General features: G+C 41.2%; 1 protein-coding gene across 2 annotated transcripts in view; it reads left to right on the top strand.

Annotated features, from left to right (window-relative positions):
- The first annotated feature begins 8,251 nt into the window (after positions 1-8,251).
- Positions 8,252-17,986, top strand: part of HJURP (Holliday junction recognition protein) — a 36,252-nt gene continuing 26,517 nt past the window's right edge. Inside the window, exons 1-4 of one of the 2 annotated variants that reach the window (XM_075072624.1) lie at positions 8,252-8,585; positions 9,353-9,419; positions 10,273-10,337; positions 11,558-11,585. In XM_075072624.1, coding sequence (XP_074928725.1) covers positions 9,389-9,419; positions 10,273-10,337; positions 11,558-11,585 — 124 coding nt within the window. In that variant the 5' untranslated portion in view covers positions 8,252-8,585; positions 9,353-9,388. The other variant, XM_075072623.1, reaches the window with a different exon arrangement.

Below are 17,986 nucleotides of genomic sequence, written 5' to 3'. Positions count from 1 at the left end.
GACAACCATGCATTACCTGATGTTTGCTGACTTCATGAATCCTAAGGTCACTGAGGTTGGAAGTTTTGGTTACGTATAATTAAACAGGTGACTTCTGGCATACAACAGCACTATGTGTAACTGCACAATGCAGCCCTCATTCTTTCAAATGGTTTGTAGAATAATTCCTTTGTAATTGAGTGCTCCTGTCATTCCTGTGAAATATACCATGAATTCAAAACAGCCAAAATTAACTACCAGCTATACTGTGCTGGATGGCTGATCTTCTATTGATGATACTAGAATGACAAGAGCATACTCTATTTTTCTAGGTTAGTGCTCACTCTCAATAGAAAATAGAAAAGTCAAACAAATATTAATGTTGCAAAGTCAAGCAGTTAAAAGTCTGGAAATGCCACAAATAAGACTGCCTATGCAGCTTAATTCAGTCTCCTTGTGCTTATGCTGTATGATAGTCTTTAGTTACATGATCACATACTATTTTTTTCCATAAGAACCCTGCCTCATTCAGAGACTTGATTAGTTATTCAATATTTCTCTTTTTCTCTTCTCATTCAGTGTGTGTCCTGAGGTCTTGTTTAAAACACATCATCCAAAGCCTGCTCTAAATATAAAACTATTAATTTCCTCTTGGGTATCTGTGGGCTTCACAAACATTAATTAATCTTCACAATACTCCAGTGAGCATAAGTGGTATTACAATTCCCATTCTACTCATGGGAAACTGAAGGTCAGAGAGATGAAGGCCACAACTGTTAGGTGTCCACTAATTTTTGAAGCCCAACTTAACATATGTAGATCTTGAATTTTTTCAGAGTACTTGGCATTCTTATAATACTTGATATAAGAACATAAGGTCCATCTAGCCCAGCACCCTGTCTTCCGAGAGTGGCCAATGCCAGATGCTTCAGAGGGAATGAACAGAACAGGTAAACATCAAATGATCTATTCCGTCACCCATTTCCAGCTTCTGGCAAACAGCGGCTAGAGATATCCTGGCTAATAGCCATTGATAGACCTATCCTCCATGAATTTATCTAGCCCTTTTTTGAACCCTGTTATAGTCTTGGCCTTCACAACATCCTTTGGCAAAGAGTTCCACAGGTTGACTGTGCATTGTGTGAAGAAATACTTCCTTTTGTTTGTTTTAAACTGTCTGCCTATTACCATAATTTCATTTGGTGACCCCTAGTTGGTGTATTATGAGAAGGAGTAAATAACGCTTCCGTATTTACTTTCTCCACCCAGTTATGATTTTATATACCTCTATTATATCACCTCTTACTTGTCTCTTTTCCAAGATGAAAAGTCCCAGTCTTATTAATCTCTCCTCATACGGAAGCCATTCCATACTGCTAATCATTTTTGCTACCCTTTTCTGAACCTTTTCCAATTCCAATATATCTTTTTTGACATGGGGCGACCACATCTGCATGCAGTATTCAAGATGTGGGTGTACTGTGGATTTATATAGAGTCAATATGATATTTTCCGTCTTATTATCTATACTTTTCTTAATTATGCCCAACATTCTGTACCGCTGCACATGGAGTGGATTTTTCAGAGAACTATCTACAATGACTCCAAGATCTTTTTCTTGAATGGTAACAACTAATTTAGACCCCATCATTTTATATGTATAGTTGGGATTATGTTTTCCAATGTGCATTACTTTGCATTTATCAGCATTGTCTTTCATCTGCCATTTTGTTGCCCAGTCACCCAGTTTTGAGAGATTCTTTTGTAGCTTGTCACAGTCTGCCTGGGATTTAACTATCTTGAGTAGTTTTACACCATCTGCAAATTTTTCCACCTCCCTGTTTACCCCTTTTACCAGATCATTTATGAATATGTTGAATAGTACTGGTCCCAGTACAGACCCCTGGGGGACATCACTATTTACCTCTCTCCATCCTGAAAACTGAACATTTAGTTCTACCCTTTGTTTCCTATCTCTCTTAACCAGATACTGCTCTAAGACCTTCCCTCTTATCCCATGACAGCTTACTTTGCTTAAGAGCCTTTGGTGAGGAACCTTGTCAAAGGCTTTCTGAAAATCTAAGTACATTATATCCACTGGATCCTCCTTGACCACATGCTTGTTGACCACCTCAATGAATTCTAGTAGATTGATGAGGCATGATTTCCCTTGACAAAAACCAGGTTGACTCTTCCCCAACAAGTTATGCTCATCTATGTGTCTGATGTCTATGTGTAGCTGTTCTTCAAATTCTTTTTTGGCCTTCCTAATTATATTTTTACATTTCATTTGTCTGAGTTTATGCTCCTTTCTATTTTCCTCACTAGGATTTAACCTCCATTTTTTAAAGGATGCCTTTTTGCCTCTCACTGCTTCTTTTACTTTGTAGTTTAACCACAGTGGCTCTTTTTTTGTTTTCTTATTATGTTTTTTAATTTGGGGTATACATTTAAGTTAAGCCTCTATTATGGTGTCTTAAAAAAGTTTCCCTGCAGTTTCCAGGGATTTTACTTTTGGTGTTGTGCCTTTTAATTTCTGTTTAACTAACCTCTTCATTTTTGTGTAGTTCTCCTTTCTGAAATTAAATGCTACAGTGTTGGACCGCTGAGTTCAAAGCATGTTTACAGTCAACTTTATTTGCAATTGTGTGCTCAACACATCTGTAAATCTGGCCCCAGGCATCTCAGATTGAGCATCCAAAACATAAGGAACACACAATTAGTGACTATCTGTGAGAAATTTAGTTTTAAGTAACTTGTCCAGCAGCCTATGGGAACTCTGTGGCAGAGGCAGGGATAGAATACAGTTCTCTAGGGCAGCATTCACCTGCCTGAACCCTCAGGCTATCCTCTGTCTTCCTGCAAGCTGTTGCTTCATTCACTAAACACCTTCCAATTTCTGGAAAAACTCAGGAAGGGTCCTGCAAACAACAGCCCCATTTACTATATTTAACATCAAGACCACTGGGTGGATTAGGCTTTTCTTCTGACGCCTACAAAGCTCCCTAGCATCCGCGTCTGGAGCCTATGGAGGGCTCAGCTGGCTGTCAGTAGCCAGTGTCAGGCCAGATCTCTGCCACTCTAGACGCTGGTCTCCATGCGGCTAATCTGTCTGATCCATGCAATTTTCTCACAGTAGTTCAAACACTCCTTTCTGTGTAGTGGATGTTAATCAGAGACTCCCTGAGCTATCTGCTTCATTCTCTCTCTCTCTCTGAGTCAGGCTGTCCTCTCCCATTAAGGGGCTGAGCAACCCTGGCTCAACACTGACTCAGCAACCTGCTTGTCCAGGCCATCCCATGCAGCAGCCAACATATTGACCTCAGCCAGAGTTTCTAGTCCAGTCTGTCCTCACCCCTGACTCCAAACACACTGGAAAATTGTGTCAAAGAGTTCTAGTAGCTATTACAGTCATAGTCTGCTCGGTAGAACTCCCTGAGGCTCAGTCTGGCACTCCAAGAGCTGGCAAACTGCAAGTGGGGACACATATACAATGTCCAAACACCTCCAGAGCATTGTCCATCCTGTGTACTGAATGAGTCAGGAGTTTATAAAAATGACCAGAATAAATGGTAAAGTCTGCCAAGGCTGGTGGGACCAAATGGTACCCTAGGTGCCTCCCTCCCCCATTTGTTAAACTTTTTAATACCTTATTTTTATTGAATTTGTAGCCCATTTCATGACTTTGATGCATGATTTGCATGCATGATTTATCTCTGTCAGACTCAAGTCCTAACTTTTTCACCATTTCTTTGGCAACAGTGATGGCATCTTCAAATCCGTTGTTTCTATAGGCCAAAACGAAATCAAGGCAGTTTCTCATCAAAGGAGTAGTGGTTGCGATGTCCATAGACTGAGTTAGTAATGCCTTGCTGACAAAGTTTACTTGGAACAAGATATTGTGCCAAACCACAACTGAGACCAGAAATTTGAAGCCAGTGATCTGGTTTGCCAGGCTTTGCACCTCGGGTCAGATTTTGGTCTTTGCTTTACTCAACTGTGTAAGTTCCATCAGGGCATCATAAACCTCGGTCATTTGGTACCTCACTGGCCTTATGCTGTCAAAACAGCTCTCCCAGCAAGTGTCACTTAGCGGCTTCATTGTCAGACTTGTAACGTTGTCTATGAGGATCTTCCACCTGATACTTGATGCTGAAAATGGGAGGTACATCCTTTGCAGCACTGCACAGAGAGATTCTGAATCAAAAGAAGATTTTGACACAGCCAGATTGAAGGAAAGGCAGCCACAAGGCATGAAGAAAGCTCTTGGATTCACCGCAAGGATCTTTGCCTGGACACCACTGTTTCTTCTCTACATGTTGAAGCTTTATTTTATTCTCATTCAAAAACATTCTTAAACAGTCCTGTTAGGCTTTTTCAAGTAGAGTTGTCCACAGACCAGAAACAGATAAAGTGTTCCTTTACTTGGATACAGCAATCCTCCTCATCAACAAATCTTATTGTAAATGACATCTTTTCACTGTGAATAATGTCCGGAATGCAAATCACTTTGCTGAGCTGCGTCAATATGTTATCAAGCACCTTCCTTGCCATATGATCAATCAATTTGTTTTTAATTGTTTTGCTGCAGTAATGGTCCATAGTTTCTTTACAAACTACTCGATGTAGGTGCTCCCACATGACCTTTTTGTATTTCCCCAGGTGCTGTACCAAACTGAGGAAATTACTCTGATGTTCAGTGAACAACATATCTGATGAGCCCTGGAAAGCCAAATTATTCTTGCAAGGAAGAGGGTAATTGAGATCAGATACTTGAGCACATTTTCTCCAGTGCAGGGTTTCTACATTAATAATGTGCTGGGTATGTGTGTATATGCATTTATTCAGCTTGAGCCTGGACTCGACTGCCATCCATTTGGAATAGTAGTCCATAAAATGTCTGGGTGACTTTTCATGTTGCTTCTGAGCATCAGCTAAGTTATGCCAATAATTGTACGTGGAAAGCTCAAGCAACAATTTGGCATCCTTGTCAAATATTTTGCAACAAAACCAGAACACTTTGTCAGTTGATTTTGAGTAAATTAGCCAATGTCAATTCAGTTTCTCACCATTGTCGAGCACTCGTGATTTTGTGAAGTGTTGCTTCTTGTCATTTACTGGAAATGTCATATTCTCGATTTGGCCCAGCCGGTTCAAAATTGTATGATCAATATCATTACTTTCCTCTTCATGTGAGCCACACTCTTCATCATTACTCTCCTTTATACTGCCAGGAAGACTGGATGATTCTCCAACACTTTCGTCACCATTCCATTCCTTATTTTCAGGTAAATCTTCTAATTCCTTAGTAATTAGCATTCTATAATTTTCTTCTGCACTGAGATGATCACTACTGCCTAAAGCCCAGTCTGTATTTTCTCCATCAAATTTGCTCCTTGCTACAAATTAGATTGCAATTGAGCTTTACGCTTCTTATACTGAGCTCCTGAAGGCTTCTTCGTAGGCATCTTTTATTTTCTATGGAAGAAAACAGACACTATGAGGGAGAGCAAAAGTCTATGTACCACAGTCTTAGAAAGTCATCAAATGTTATATGTAAAGTATGGCAAAAGAAGTAATAGTACTTCTTTTTCACAGCTGCATAGCTAGGATGTCGATAGATATTCCGGCATCTCATTAAATATGTTCTTTATTAGTCACTACTTAAACTATTCAAGTCTTAAACAAGTACACTTTTGCAATTACACAATAAACACGGTTCACGATATCGCAGCCAGGCTCTCACTTCACTTCACTTTGTTCTTATATCTCACTGACTGGCACTGCCCTACTCCTTATATACCCGCAAGGACGTGGCTGACAGCATTCCAGGAGGTTCGAGGAAAATATAGTTCTCAGGAAGTCTGGAAAGTTCCATGAGATTCTACAAAAGTCCAGAACATTCTAGGAGGTTAGTGAAAAATTAATCCACATACAGAATACCTGATACATTTTACTTCAAACATTCTATTTTCCCTTTTGTCACTAACAACAAAAACAGCAAGCCTAGCACCCCAGTGATCGCCTGCCCCTAAATCCAGCAGTGAGAATACTGCCTTTTCATGTGATCAAGGCAACCACATGAGCAACAGTTTCTGTTTCTTTGGCTGAGGTACAATAATTAGGGTTACTAGGAGGATGCCAGTACTGTGATGGTGTGGGCTTCACGCCTTTCTTTCCTTCCCTCCCACTCTTCCCCCTGTAAATACAAAAAAAACCCCAATAACAGCCTATTGTTTTTTCTACCTTTGTACTCACAACTTTGAAACTGAAGATTAGAAGCTTGAAGATAGAAAGCCCCCTCTCATAGCCGAGAGGCAGACAAAGACACAGACCCAAACATTCCCTCCCCTGAGCTTTGAAAAATCCGGTTTCCTGATTGGTCCTCTGGTCAGGTGTTTGGTTCCCTTTGTTAACCCTTTACAGGTAAAAGAAACATTAACCCTTAGCTATCTGTTTATGACAGATGGTGTGGGCTTCACGCCTTTCTTTCCTTCCCTCCCGCTCTTTCCCTTTCCTTATTCCCAGGGACAAACTGAAGACCCACTTTTACTCTAGCTGCACCTCCTCTGTCCCAGACCTGACCCCCTCCCAGAGCCAGCACTTTGTACCGCCCTCCTGCACCTCAACACACTGCCCCAGCCCAGAGCCCCCTTCTGTACTCAAATTTCCTCTCAGAGCTTGCATCCATCACTCCCCTACACCCCAACCCCCTGCCCCAGGTTCAGCCCGGAGCCCCCTCTCACACTGCAAACCCCCCAGCCCAGAGCCAGCACCCACTTCTGAACCCCAGCCCCTTGGCCCAGCCTGGTGAGAGAGAGCGAGGGTGGGAGAGAGCAAGCGAGGGGGACGGAGTGAGGGGGCAGGGCTTTGGGGAAGGGGTGGCATCAGGGCTGGTGCAAGGATGTTTCGCGCCCTAGGCGAAACTTCCATCTTGCTCCCTCCCCCATCCCCAAGCCCACCCCTCCGCAGCAGCTCCTCCTCTCTGCCCTGAGGCGCCCCCCCTCTGCAACAGCTCTCCACACCACCCTCCGCCCTGAGGTAACCCTCGTGCCCCACTCCCCCTGTTCTCGGCATGAGCACCCCAAGTACGCCGTCGCGCTCACTTCTATCCACTGACTCAGGCTTTGCGGCACCTAAGCTGATTTGGTGCCGCAAGCCCTGGAGAAGGCCGAGAAGTGGAAGCAGCTCACCCTACCCCTCCTCCTCCCCGATGCACGCCGCCGTGGCTGCTTCACTTCTCCTGCTCCTCCAGGCCTGCGGCCCAATGAGCTTAGACGCCAAAGCCTGGGAGCAGGAGAAGTGAAGGCAGCCACGGCGTTCAAGGGAGAGGAGAGGCGGCAAGGGGTGAGCGGGGGCGGGGATTCCCCTGGTGTGCCGCCCCCGCTTACTGCTCCAGGCAGCGCTCCCACACTCCCCTGCCCAGCTTCCCTTGCCTAAATGCGGCCGCGACCAGTGCAGCCACAAGACTTGGTCGCCTGCCAATAGAAAAATGGGGCCCCCCAAAATCCCAGCGCCCTAGGCGACTGCCTAGGGCACCTAAATGGTTGCACCGGCCCTGGGTGGCATAGACTCTAGGTTCCCTTAAATTTCAAAACGGGATCTTGGGCATACAAAGGGTTTGACGATCAGAGCTCCAGACCCGCTATGCAAAGGAGGCGAACTAACCTCTCCTTTTCTCTCCATGTCTGGGACAGCTGGGATTTTAAAAAAAAATACTTCAGGCCGCAGGGACAATAGCCGGCCACCCGCATGTCACCTCCCAATAGGAAATCAGCGCTGGCCGGTGTGGTAGGTAGGACCTTTTCTCCTTTTTTCTAACTCCTCATCCTTTACGAGCCCGACGTCCCAATTAGAGAGCTCTGAGACGGAGATGGGCGGGACACAATAAGTAAGGGGGCGGGAATTCCGAGCTCGATAGCCAATTGACAAAAAACATTGACCTCTGGCATATCACCTGATTCGCTGTTCTGGAATAAAGAAGACACTGGCGCAACCGCCAATACCGGCTGTCAGGGGCTGCGGGAGAGGCGGCGCGAAAGTTTTGAATCGGCGCTAGGAAGCTCGACGGAACTGGGGAGCGCACAATCCATACGGGGTAAGCGGCGGGGCGCGGAGCGCCCGCCATGAGGCGTGAGGAGACGGCTGAGCGCCCCTCAGCCACGCGCGGTTCGTGGATTGCCTGCAGCGGATCATAGAGAAGGGAGGCGGGGCGGGCTTCGGTCACCCCCGGCGCGCCGTCGTTAGCCGGCGTTCCCCGGCCCCGGTCAACGCCTGGCCTGGGCCTGCCGGGGAGTCGCGCGCCCAAGGCCCCGGGGCGGCTCGCGCGGGGTGGGGGTGTCGCAGATGGCTCGCTCGGGGTGGCCAGACGCGCTGCTCCAGCCGCTGGCCAGGCCCTGCCTACCCGCCCCCCGTCATCGAAATCAGCAGCCCGGGCCGGGGGCGGGCGCTCAAAGGTGTAAGACTTTAGGCGCAACTTTGCAATGTGGCTGTGCATAAAGCTGGGCTTCTACATCTGTTGTCAGTCGCTTAACTAGCCTGGGACTGGGTCACTTCGCAAAGGTGCTGACCCCAGCCAGTCCCGCGGAAGTCTGGAAAGCGCACGGGTGCGTCTCCCCGTGAGATCGGGTGCCTTTTGCTTACATCTCTAAGTTTGGTTTGGGGGGTTAATTTTAGGAAGATTGTAGCTCAGGGGTATTTTATGTGGCAGCGATCTCACTGGTAACAAGCAAGTTATTGCAGCTTCCACCTTGTTGACAGGGAAAGTGGTGGCTCCCGTGGAATACATCCAGCGCCTTAGAGATGGAAATTCCCAAAGTAATTTTGTTTGGTCTTCATCTTTATTTATAAACTTTAAAAATATTTATGCAGTATTTTTTAAAATGCCGTTGAGTGTCTTGGTAATAACGTTTAGATAATGATGATGGTAAATGCTTTTTCTCATCTTGTCAGTCCCCTCTAGGCTGTATTGCCATAGGAGATCGGACCAGTAGTCCCTCTAGTCAGATTCTCAGTCTATCGATGTCCAAACCCAGTTACTTCAGAGGAAGGTGAAAGAAGCCCTGCAAAGGACAGTTACCAGATACCTTGTCCATGGTGCACATTTACTCCTAAACACCTGTCAATTAGTGTTTGGCTTGTGCCCTGGAACAGCAGTATTTATAGTCTTTTTAAAAATGTATTTCATCTAAAGTTAAAGTGGGTATTGTCAGATTACAGACTTTAAAATACTTTAAAGTAAAAGTCTGTGTGTGTGTGTGTTTCAGTCTTAACAAGCTTATGAAAATGTGGCTTTGAACTTTATGTAAAACCTCTGCTGTTAGAAATTTAACCAATAATTTCTAACTGGTAAAATGGTCTCTTTTTTTAATAGTACAATTATCCCTTTGAAGATGATATACTTGTCTCTATGGAATCATTGACTTACGATACACCCATTGGTAAGAATTCCTTAAAATAGCATTTTAAGCAATAGGAGATTCTAACCTAAAAGGCTGAGACCTCTCTAAAATGTCATGTGGTCTGCAATTTAATAGGCATTATCCTCTAATGGTTTGAACATGTTACTTGGAGCCAAGAACTGTTCTGCTATAGCTTCCTGCCTGTCAAATGAGGATTGATACCTAAGTGCCTTAACAAGGTTAACTTAACTATTGTACGCATATGTAGAATTCTACAAAAATACCAACTATTATGTAGTCCCAGGTCCAGAATTTAGGGTGTGCGTTTTTAAAGGCTTTTACAATCTTAATATGATTAAATATATTTTCAAGAGTTAAGGATTAGCATTGGATTTTTTGTGTTTACATTTTTGCCACTTGGAATGTGTGAATTTGCAGTGGCTGGTAATGTGTCTGGTTTTTGTAACATCTATTTACACCTTATAGGAAACACAGATCTTTGAAGACTTAAACATCTGAGTTGCTGTACACTCCACATAGGCTTGGTGCATTTAATGGGACTACTTACATATAAAGTTAGCTGCTTGCTTAGGTCTTTGTAGGATCAGGACCATAACATGCAATGGAGCTGAGTTATGTTATTAAGGAAATTAACTTTGAATTTACTGACTGTATTCAATTTAATCTCAAACATAGAACTGCATTAAAGAAGTCACTTTCATATAAATTGCTGGCCAACACACAACATAAATGACTTGCAGGTGTAGTTTGGTTTTGATGGTATTTTCATTGCCTCTCACACACTCCTTGAATACAGAGGGATTATTCAACATAGACTTATATTGTAATGTATGCAAAATGTTTGTAGTAATTTCTGTTTTGTTATATCTAGGACCACAGCTATGGGGTGATATGTCAGAAAAAAGCATTAACGAATGGAAGGAAAAATTACATAAGGTATCTAATAACTCTCTTGCATGGTATGATTTCCTTAATTTAAGCTTGCTGTTCCAAAGAATATTTGTGGGATACAATCAAAGAGAAATAGTTCTCCATTTCATAGTGACAGATAAGCTCAGCGGCCGAAAAAATATTGCTGAGAGAATACAGTTTGAAGCTCTTTTAACAATACCTTTTCAGTATATCTGTTGACTTTAAAGTATACTTGTGGTAAAATGACAGCAGTTGGCCAAGTTCTGCCCTGGGGTCCCACCTCTAGCATTATTTACATGCATTGTTTTGTAGAGATTGTAAAGACATTGTCATTCCTTTATTTCAATCTGAGTTGTCTCTAAGAACATGTCTACACTATCACTTCTGTCTGTAAAATTTAGGTCACTCAGGGGTGTGAAAATACACCCCCTGAATGACATAAGTTTCACTGACATAAGTGGTAGAGTGCACAGCACTATGTTGGTGAGAGAACTGACATAGCTACCGCCGCTCATTGGACATGGTTTAATGATGCCAATGAGAGAACTCTCTCCCACTGACATAGAGCAGCTACACGAAAGATCTTACAGCAGCACAGATGCATCGATACAGCTCTGCTGCTGTAAGGTCTCTCGTGTAGGCACAGCCTAAGTGTGCACATGCTAGGCTCAATCTCTTCCTCCCTTATTGTTGTGGAAATTATATTACATGTTTCCTTTTTCCCTCTCTTTCTGCTCCACTCCAAAAAACAAATATTGGCCCCTTCAGCAAACATATATTACAAACATTCGAAGAAACCAAACCTTCAGTCTTCTCCCAAATGCCTGTTCTAAAAGGTGGGCTGTGTGAAGTGTCTTGAAGGTCAACAAATCTGGATTTTTTGAACTGGGTAGATTTAAAGGAAAGAAGAGTGAACTTTTAGTCTTGAGGGACCCAAAGAGAATGCCCTCTCCTTAGCTCTCTGATATACCAAGGTAGCTGCAGCTTGTGTGTCTTTTTGATTTCAACAGTAGCAGTAAGTGTGAGAAAGTGCTTCAAGTAAGATGATCCCAGGATATTCAGTGCTTTGTAGTTCAATAATCTCTTTGACTGCAACCAAAAGCTGTTGGGAATTGAGGTTGAATAGTACTTTACAGAATCAGGGCCCTTATAAATAAATAAGCCAAGTAAATAAGTGTCTTGCAAAATAACTTAAACTATTCTAAGGTTCTTCTGACTCTTCTCTTTTTGGTTTTTAATTGCAGAAGGCCACACTATGTCAAAAAACCACAGGTAAATACATGTACTGTAATTACTGTCTTCAAAAGCAAAATAAAAATGCTGTATTACTATACGTGTTGTTTTAGAAATATAAATTTGTTTTTAATATGCATGCAGCATAAGACTGAAGACATCAGATGTCTTCACCCCAGAAAATATTTTTTACAGTGGTACTACTGGATGGGTTAGTATGCCTTTTTTTAAAAAGCATGAACGTTTTTTTTGATTATCATTAGGGCTGACAAGCAATTAAGAAAATAAATCTCGATTAATCGCGCTATTAATAATAGAATACCATTTATTTAAATATTTTTTGATTTTTTCTACATTTTCAAATGTATTGATTTCAATTACAACACAGAATACAAAGTGTACAGTGCTCACTTTATATTCATTTTTGATTACAAGTATTTACACTGTAAAAAAAAAAAAAACAACAAAAGAAATAGTATTTTTCAATTCACCTAATACAAGTACTATAGTGCAATCTTTTAATCATGAAAGTTGAATTTATAAATGTGGAATTATGTACAAAAAAACTGCATTCAAAAATAAAACAATGTAAAATTTTAGAGCCACTCAGACCTACTTCTTGTTCAGCCAATCACTCGGACAGACAAGTTTTTTGCATTTGCTGGAGATAATGCTGCATGCATCTTGTTTACAGCGTCACCTGAAAGTAAGAACAGGCGTTCTCTCATGGCACTGTTGTAGCTGGTGTCACAAGATATTTACGTGCCAGATACGCTAAAGATTCATAAGTCCCTTCATGCTTTAACCACCATTCCGGGGGATGTGCGTCCATGCAAATGACCAGTTCTACCTGATAACAATCCAAAGCAGTGTGGACCAATGCATGTTCATTTTCATTATCTGAGTCAGATGCCACCAGCAGAAGGTTGATTTTCTTTTTCGGTAGTTCGGATTCTATAGTTTCTGCATTGAAGTGTTGCTCTTTTAAGACTTCTGAAAGCATGCTCCACACATCGTCCCTCTGAGATTTTGGAAGGCACTTCAGATTCTTAAACCTTGGGTTGAGTGCTGTAGATATCTTTAGAAATCTCACATTGGTACCTTCTTTGTGTTTTGTGAAATCTGCAGTGAAAGTGTTCTTAGAATGAACAACGTGCTGGGTCATCACCCAAGACTGCTATAACATGAAATATATGGCAGAATACGGGTAAAACAGGGTAGGGGACATACAATACTCCCCCAAAGAGTTCAGTCACAAATGTAATTAACATATTATTTTTTTAGCGAGCGTCATGAGCATGGACACATGTCCTCTGGAATGGTGGCCAAAGCATGCAGGGGCATATGAATGTTTAGCATATCTGGCACATAAGTATCTTGCAATGCTAGCTACAAAAGTGCCATGCAAATGCCTTTTCTCACTTTCTGGGTGACATTGTAAATAAGAGGGCCCCATTGTCTCCTTCAAAAGTAAAAAAAAAAAAAAAAACTTCTTTGTCTTAGTGATTGGTTGAACAAGAAGTAGGACTGAGTGGGCTTGTAGGCGCTAAAGTTTTTTACATGGTTTTGCTTTTGAGTGCAGTTATGTAACAAAAAAAACTACATTTGTAAATTGCACTTTCACGACAGAGATTGCACTACGGAACTTGTATGAGGTGAATTGAAAAATGCTATTTCTTTTGTTTGTTGTTTTTACAGTGCAAATATTTATAATAAAAATAAGACACACTTTGATTTCAATTACAACACAATACAATATATATGAAAATGTAGAGAAACATGCAAAGTATTTAATACATTTAATACGTTTCAGTTGGTATTCTATTGTTTAACAGTGAGATTGAAATTATGATTAATTGCAGTTAATTTTTTTGAGTTAATCGCGTGGATTCCCCGCAACTCCCTTTTGGGTCAGGATCCCTCAGTTTGAGAAACATTGGTCTCCCTGTGAAATCTGTATGGTATAGAGTAAAAGCACATAGAAGACTAGATTTCATGGGGGGAGACCCAATTTCACGTTCTTGACTTGTTTTTCATGGCCATGACTTTGATTGGGCCCTAGTCCATCCTCATAGAGCATATTCCAGCTCAGGGCTATGCAGGCTAAGCAGGACACTCCCTCTAATGGCTGCTCTGGGCCTAGGTGCTGCTGGATACTGAGAATCAGAGTGGGAAGCTTGTCTCTCCTGTGCTTGTAGGGACCCCTCCCCCCATATAGCACTCAGACAGGATGGAGGAGGAAGCAGTCTGATTTGAATGCAGAGGGAACAAAAGCTGTACAGGGGGGAAGGTAAGGAGTAAATTGGGACAAATTGTTTGGTGAAACTGGGACAGGAGGGAGTGAGGGAGAGAAGCTGGGATTGAGGATAGTGGGGGTAATGGAGACTGGGACTGGTTGGGCATGGAGATTAAGACTGGGAGGGGATGGAGGATGGGCTTCTGGGAACTGGTTGGTTGTGCGGATGGGGTCATTGAGATTGGATGAGGAGCTGAAGGGGAGCGGGGACACTGGGACAGGCTGGTCCAGGAGACAGTCACTAAGAAACAGTGGGGGAAGAGAATAGGGGTGTGATGGGAAGAGAGATTTAGATTGTATGAGGAGGGAGACTAGGACTGACTGGACAAGAAGATTGGGACTAGGATGTGAAGCCTTGGACTGGATAGGCAAGGAGAAAGGGCCTAGGACAAGGAGCTACAGATGGGGAAAAGACAGCTGCAATAGACAGGTTGGAGGGGATAAGGCAGAAGGGGTCAAACTTTTGGAGGGGAGGGGAAATACGTTGTATTGTGTGTTTAAAATTGAAATTAATATATTTGAAAATGTAGAAAACATCCAAAAATCTTTTAATAAATGGTATTGTTATTATTTAACAGTGCAATTAATCATGCAGTTGATTTTTTTAATTGCACAATTAATCACGATTAATTTTTTGAATCGCTTGACAGCCCTAATACAAATATATAAACAAAGAGAGAAACTGGAAAATCATTTTTTTGCCTCAGAACAAAAGCAGAGAAACATCCATGCTGTCTATCCATTTTTGATAACAAGTGTAAAGTATTTCTTGCTTAGGAGGATTTAAGACTAGCATAACTAAGTTAAAAAATACTTCTGCTATAGGGATTACTTTAATAAAATGAAAAAAACAAAAACAGAAGGTGTGAAGTGTGTTTTCTTCTACATGGCCTTGCATACAGTAAAGAAGATGAGATTTAAAAGTAGTTCAGATCAAGCCTTTAGAATACTAAAAAATAAAACAAAAAACCCTCGAACCCAACAAATTTCTTTGGCATTATTTCCAATGCCATTAGCACATAGCAGGGCTAGGGTCAAATCCAGTGCAGAGACATGAAACGCTATCTTTTGAAGTCCCCATTGCAGGCTGTTCAACTGTCTGAATTTCATTCCACTACCTAAGAATATGTTTTAATTACCATTCTTCCCCCGTCCCTGTCAACATATACACGTACTATTATAAAATTAGAAAGTTAAGAAGTGATCAAATGACTTCAGTGGTCTTTGGATCAAGCCTACAGTTAACATACTAGAAACCATTTTTTCAGGGAGAATTTCTGTGACACCATCTGATTTATGAATGCTGCTCTTGTGCTCACACCTGAGCCATATAAACAATACACTTTTTTAAACCCTCCTCCCCCATCATTTGTATGTAATTACATCAGCTGAACTTGATAGTAAAGGACAAGTGTTACATTTAAAGAAAAAGGCCCTCAGCCCTAAAGGATAGTTGACCTCAGCATCCTTTTATTGTGCTTTCTGCATTCATTCCCCATCCAAGAGTCCACCTTTAACCCAGTCTAACAATATATTAACAAAGAAAAACCTAACCAAACCAAAACCACCCCTATGTTCAAAGAACATTCAGGTTGCAAAGACAAGCATCAGTATTTGGAAAAAAATGAGCACAATTACAGGCACTGTTAAACAATAATAGAATACTATTTATTTTAATATTTTTGGATGTTTTCTACATTTTCAAATATATTAATTTCAATTTCAACACAATACAAAGTGTACAGTGGGGGTAGGAGGACCAAGGAAGGAATGTGTTAAACTCCTAGTAGGATGATATTTCTGTGGTGTTTAACATATAGTCCAAATTTTTCCTTACCTAAATAAAAGGGATGTTTTGTTCCAGTTTCAAACAAACAAATCCCTCTGTGATGTTTAATGGATTTTGCTCTATAGGGATGAAAGCAGAAATTTGGTTGATCTGACTACCCTTGTTGCTTCCCAATAGCACAGTTAAGTTGGGGGTAATGTAACCCTGAATCAGCATTTTAAAAATAAAATATATTGCTAAAAGATATTTGCAATGCCCAGTAGATGTGCATCATGTTCACGAAGTCAGCAAGATGTGATCCGTGGCCCAAAGAGCTTACAAGCTAAGGTCCTGATCTGCAAATATCTTAAACTCCTGTGCTTAACTTTTATGCATGTGAGTAATCCCATCATCATCTTGTTTGGTCCTCCTCCCCTTATCATTCCATATGCATTTCTCTAAGGCCTCATCCTGCAAACTTCTAGGCATGAAATTAATCCCAGTGGGACTACTTGTATGTGTAAAATTGAACACAGTGAATAAATATTTGCAAGATCCCGATATGCCTAATTTAAGAAGCCAAAAGATTTTTCCCTATCATAATAAAAATAAATAATGCTTTGATCTTTAACCTCAGTTTATTTAGAAACAGACTTGAAGAAGTTAAAGCAAAAGCAACAAATTTTGCCTTCTGCAGGAACTTTTTTTTTCCCATGTCAAACATGGATGGGTAGCTTTAGATTGTCTGGTTATACATATTTTTATTATACATAATGTTTCCATTTTTTGCAGACCAATTGCATCACATGTGCTCTGTCATGAGAAGACATAAGCACTACAGTTTTAGTACCAGCAGATTAGGAAGATTTAGGAACCGAACTTTTATTAGGTATCCTTAGCTCTAGAGAGGAGAATCAAACTCTTGCTAATAGCGTAATAATGTCAGACTGAGTTAATTACTCTTTTCCCCCTGCCTCTGGCGCACATCAAAAGCGTGTCCCATGTGTAGATATTAGAGGCTGTACTACTGTTGAGAAACTAGATCCTGTTTTCCAATATAACAAAGAACTATCATTAAGATGCCTATTAGTATTATTTAGTTTTGTTTCCAGAGCCAAAGGCGTTTTCTTCATATTTTCAGATTTCTTCTCAACTGCTTCAAATCAGTTTTCAGTCTGAGAAATTTTAAGGACAGTATCTAGTTTAGTATCAAGAATCAAATTACCCTTCAAGAGTATTCACAGCTGTAAATACAAATTAAACAAAGTTAGCATCAGATGTAATCACCGGTTTTAAGGAAATTTGATTATTTTTTTTAATCAGGCTGAGTACTTCTGGTGCACTAATAAGCTAAGGGAGAAGATGGTGGGGACTGAAGCACAAAGTAAAATCTTTCATTGGATTCTTAAAGGAGAAAAAAGCATGGAGCACATTTTAGACTTTTTATAACCACAGATGCTGTTAAGGTCTTTACATTTATTTTGCTTCTTATGAAATAAAATTAAAATATAGAGATGGAGACAAGTGCCCCCTTAAGCCAAGGAGGGCAAGCACAATTTGTAAAGGAAGAAACTGTTCTATGATGGGCTGCCCAAACCATGCCAGAAAGACATGAAGCACTTAAAGCAGCTCCTGAAGTAGCAGGTGGGGAAAAAACTTCCCTGCTACCCCTTAAAATACACAGAAAATTGCCTCCTCTCTTCCTCTTCTCTCATGACTCTCAAAGACAGTACCAGGAAGTGTAGGCAGAGAATATCCACTTTCTGATGTCACTTGAGGGAGCACACGGGAAGAGTATAGCAGCTCAAACAGATGTGTGCCTGGGGAGTGTCGCTCCCTGGTTCAGTCATGGCACATTTGACAGTTGCAGGATAGTACTGGTGAAGCAATGCAGGAAGGGTTAGATCTGGGAACACCAGCAGAGCTATTTTGTGTAAATAGTGTTCATTTAATGCAGTGCTGTGTTTAAGGCAGGTATCTGGAGCAGGCAAAATAAAAAAGTTACTTGAAACTAGACAAACATATATTCTTGATTCTCTATTTTTCCTTATGTATTACTAAAAAATGTAGCTCTAAATCCTCTCCTTCCTTCCTTTCTAGCACATTTTTGGGCACTATGTAAATAATCCGCACAAAGAACATGGGAGAAGGCATGCTGCATCTCATTAGAACATTATAAATGGTTTTAACAGTATTTGCAACTCGTAATCAGTAATTGTTAGTTAAAAGTAGAATAAATATTCATCTACCTAAAAGAGCAAATTAATAACTGTAGTGTAAGCCTTGTAAATCTTTTTGTTTAAAAGAGAAATTCTTATGCTTTGAATGTAATTTCCAGTATCTACAGCATGCATTTTTTTTGGTGTGTACAACTTT

Source organism: Chelonoidis abingdonii, chromosome 1, assembly GCF_003597395.2.
Source record: "Chelonoidis abingdonii isolate Lonesome George chromosome 1, CheloAbing_2.0, whole genome shotgun sequence".
Taxonomy (NCBI): Eukaryota; Metazoa; Chordata; order Testudines; family Testudinidae; genus Chelonoidis; species Chelonoidis abingdonii.
The sequence above is the reverse complement of the archived record's forward strand: the minus strand, read 5'-3'. Positions and strand labels throughout refer to the sequence as shown.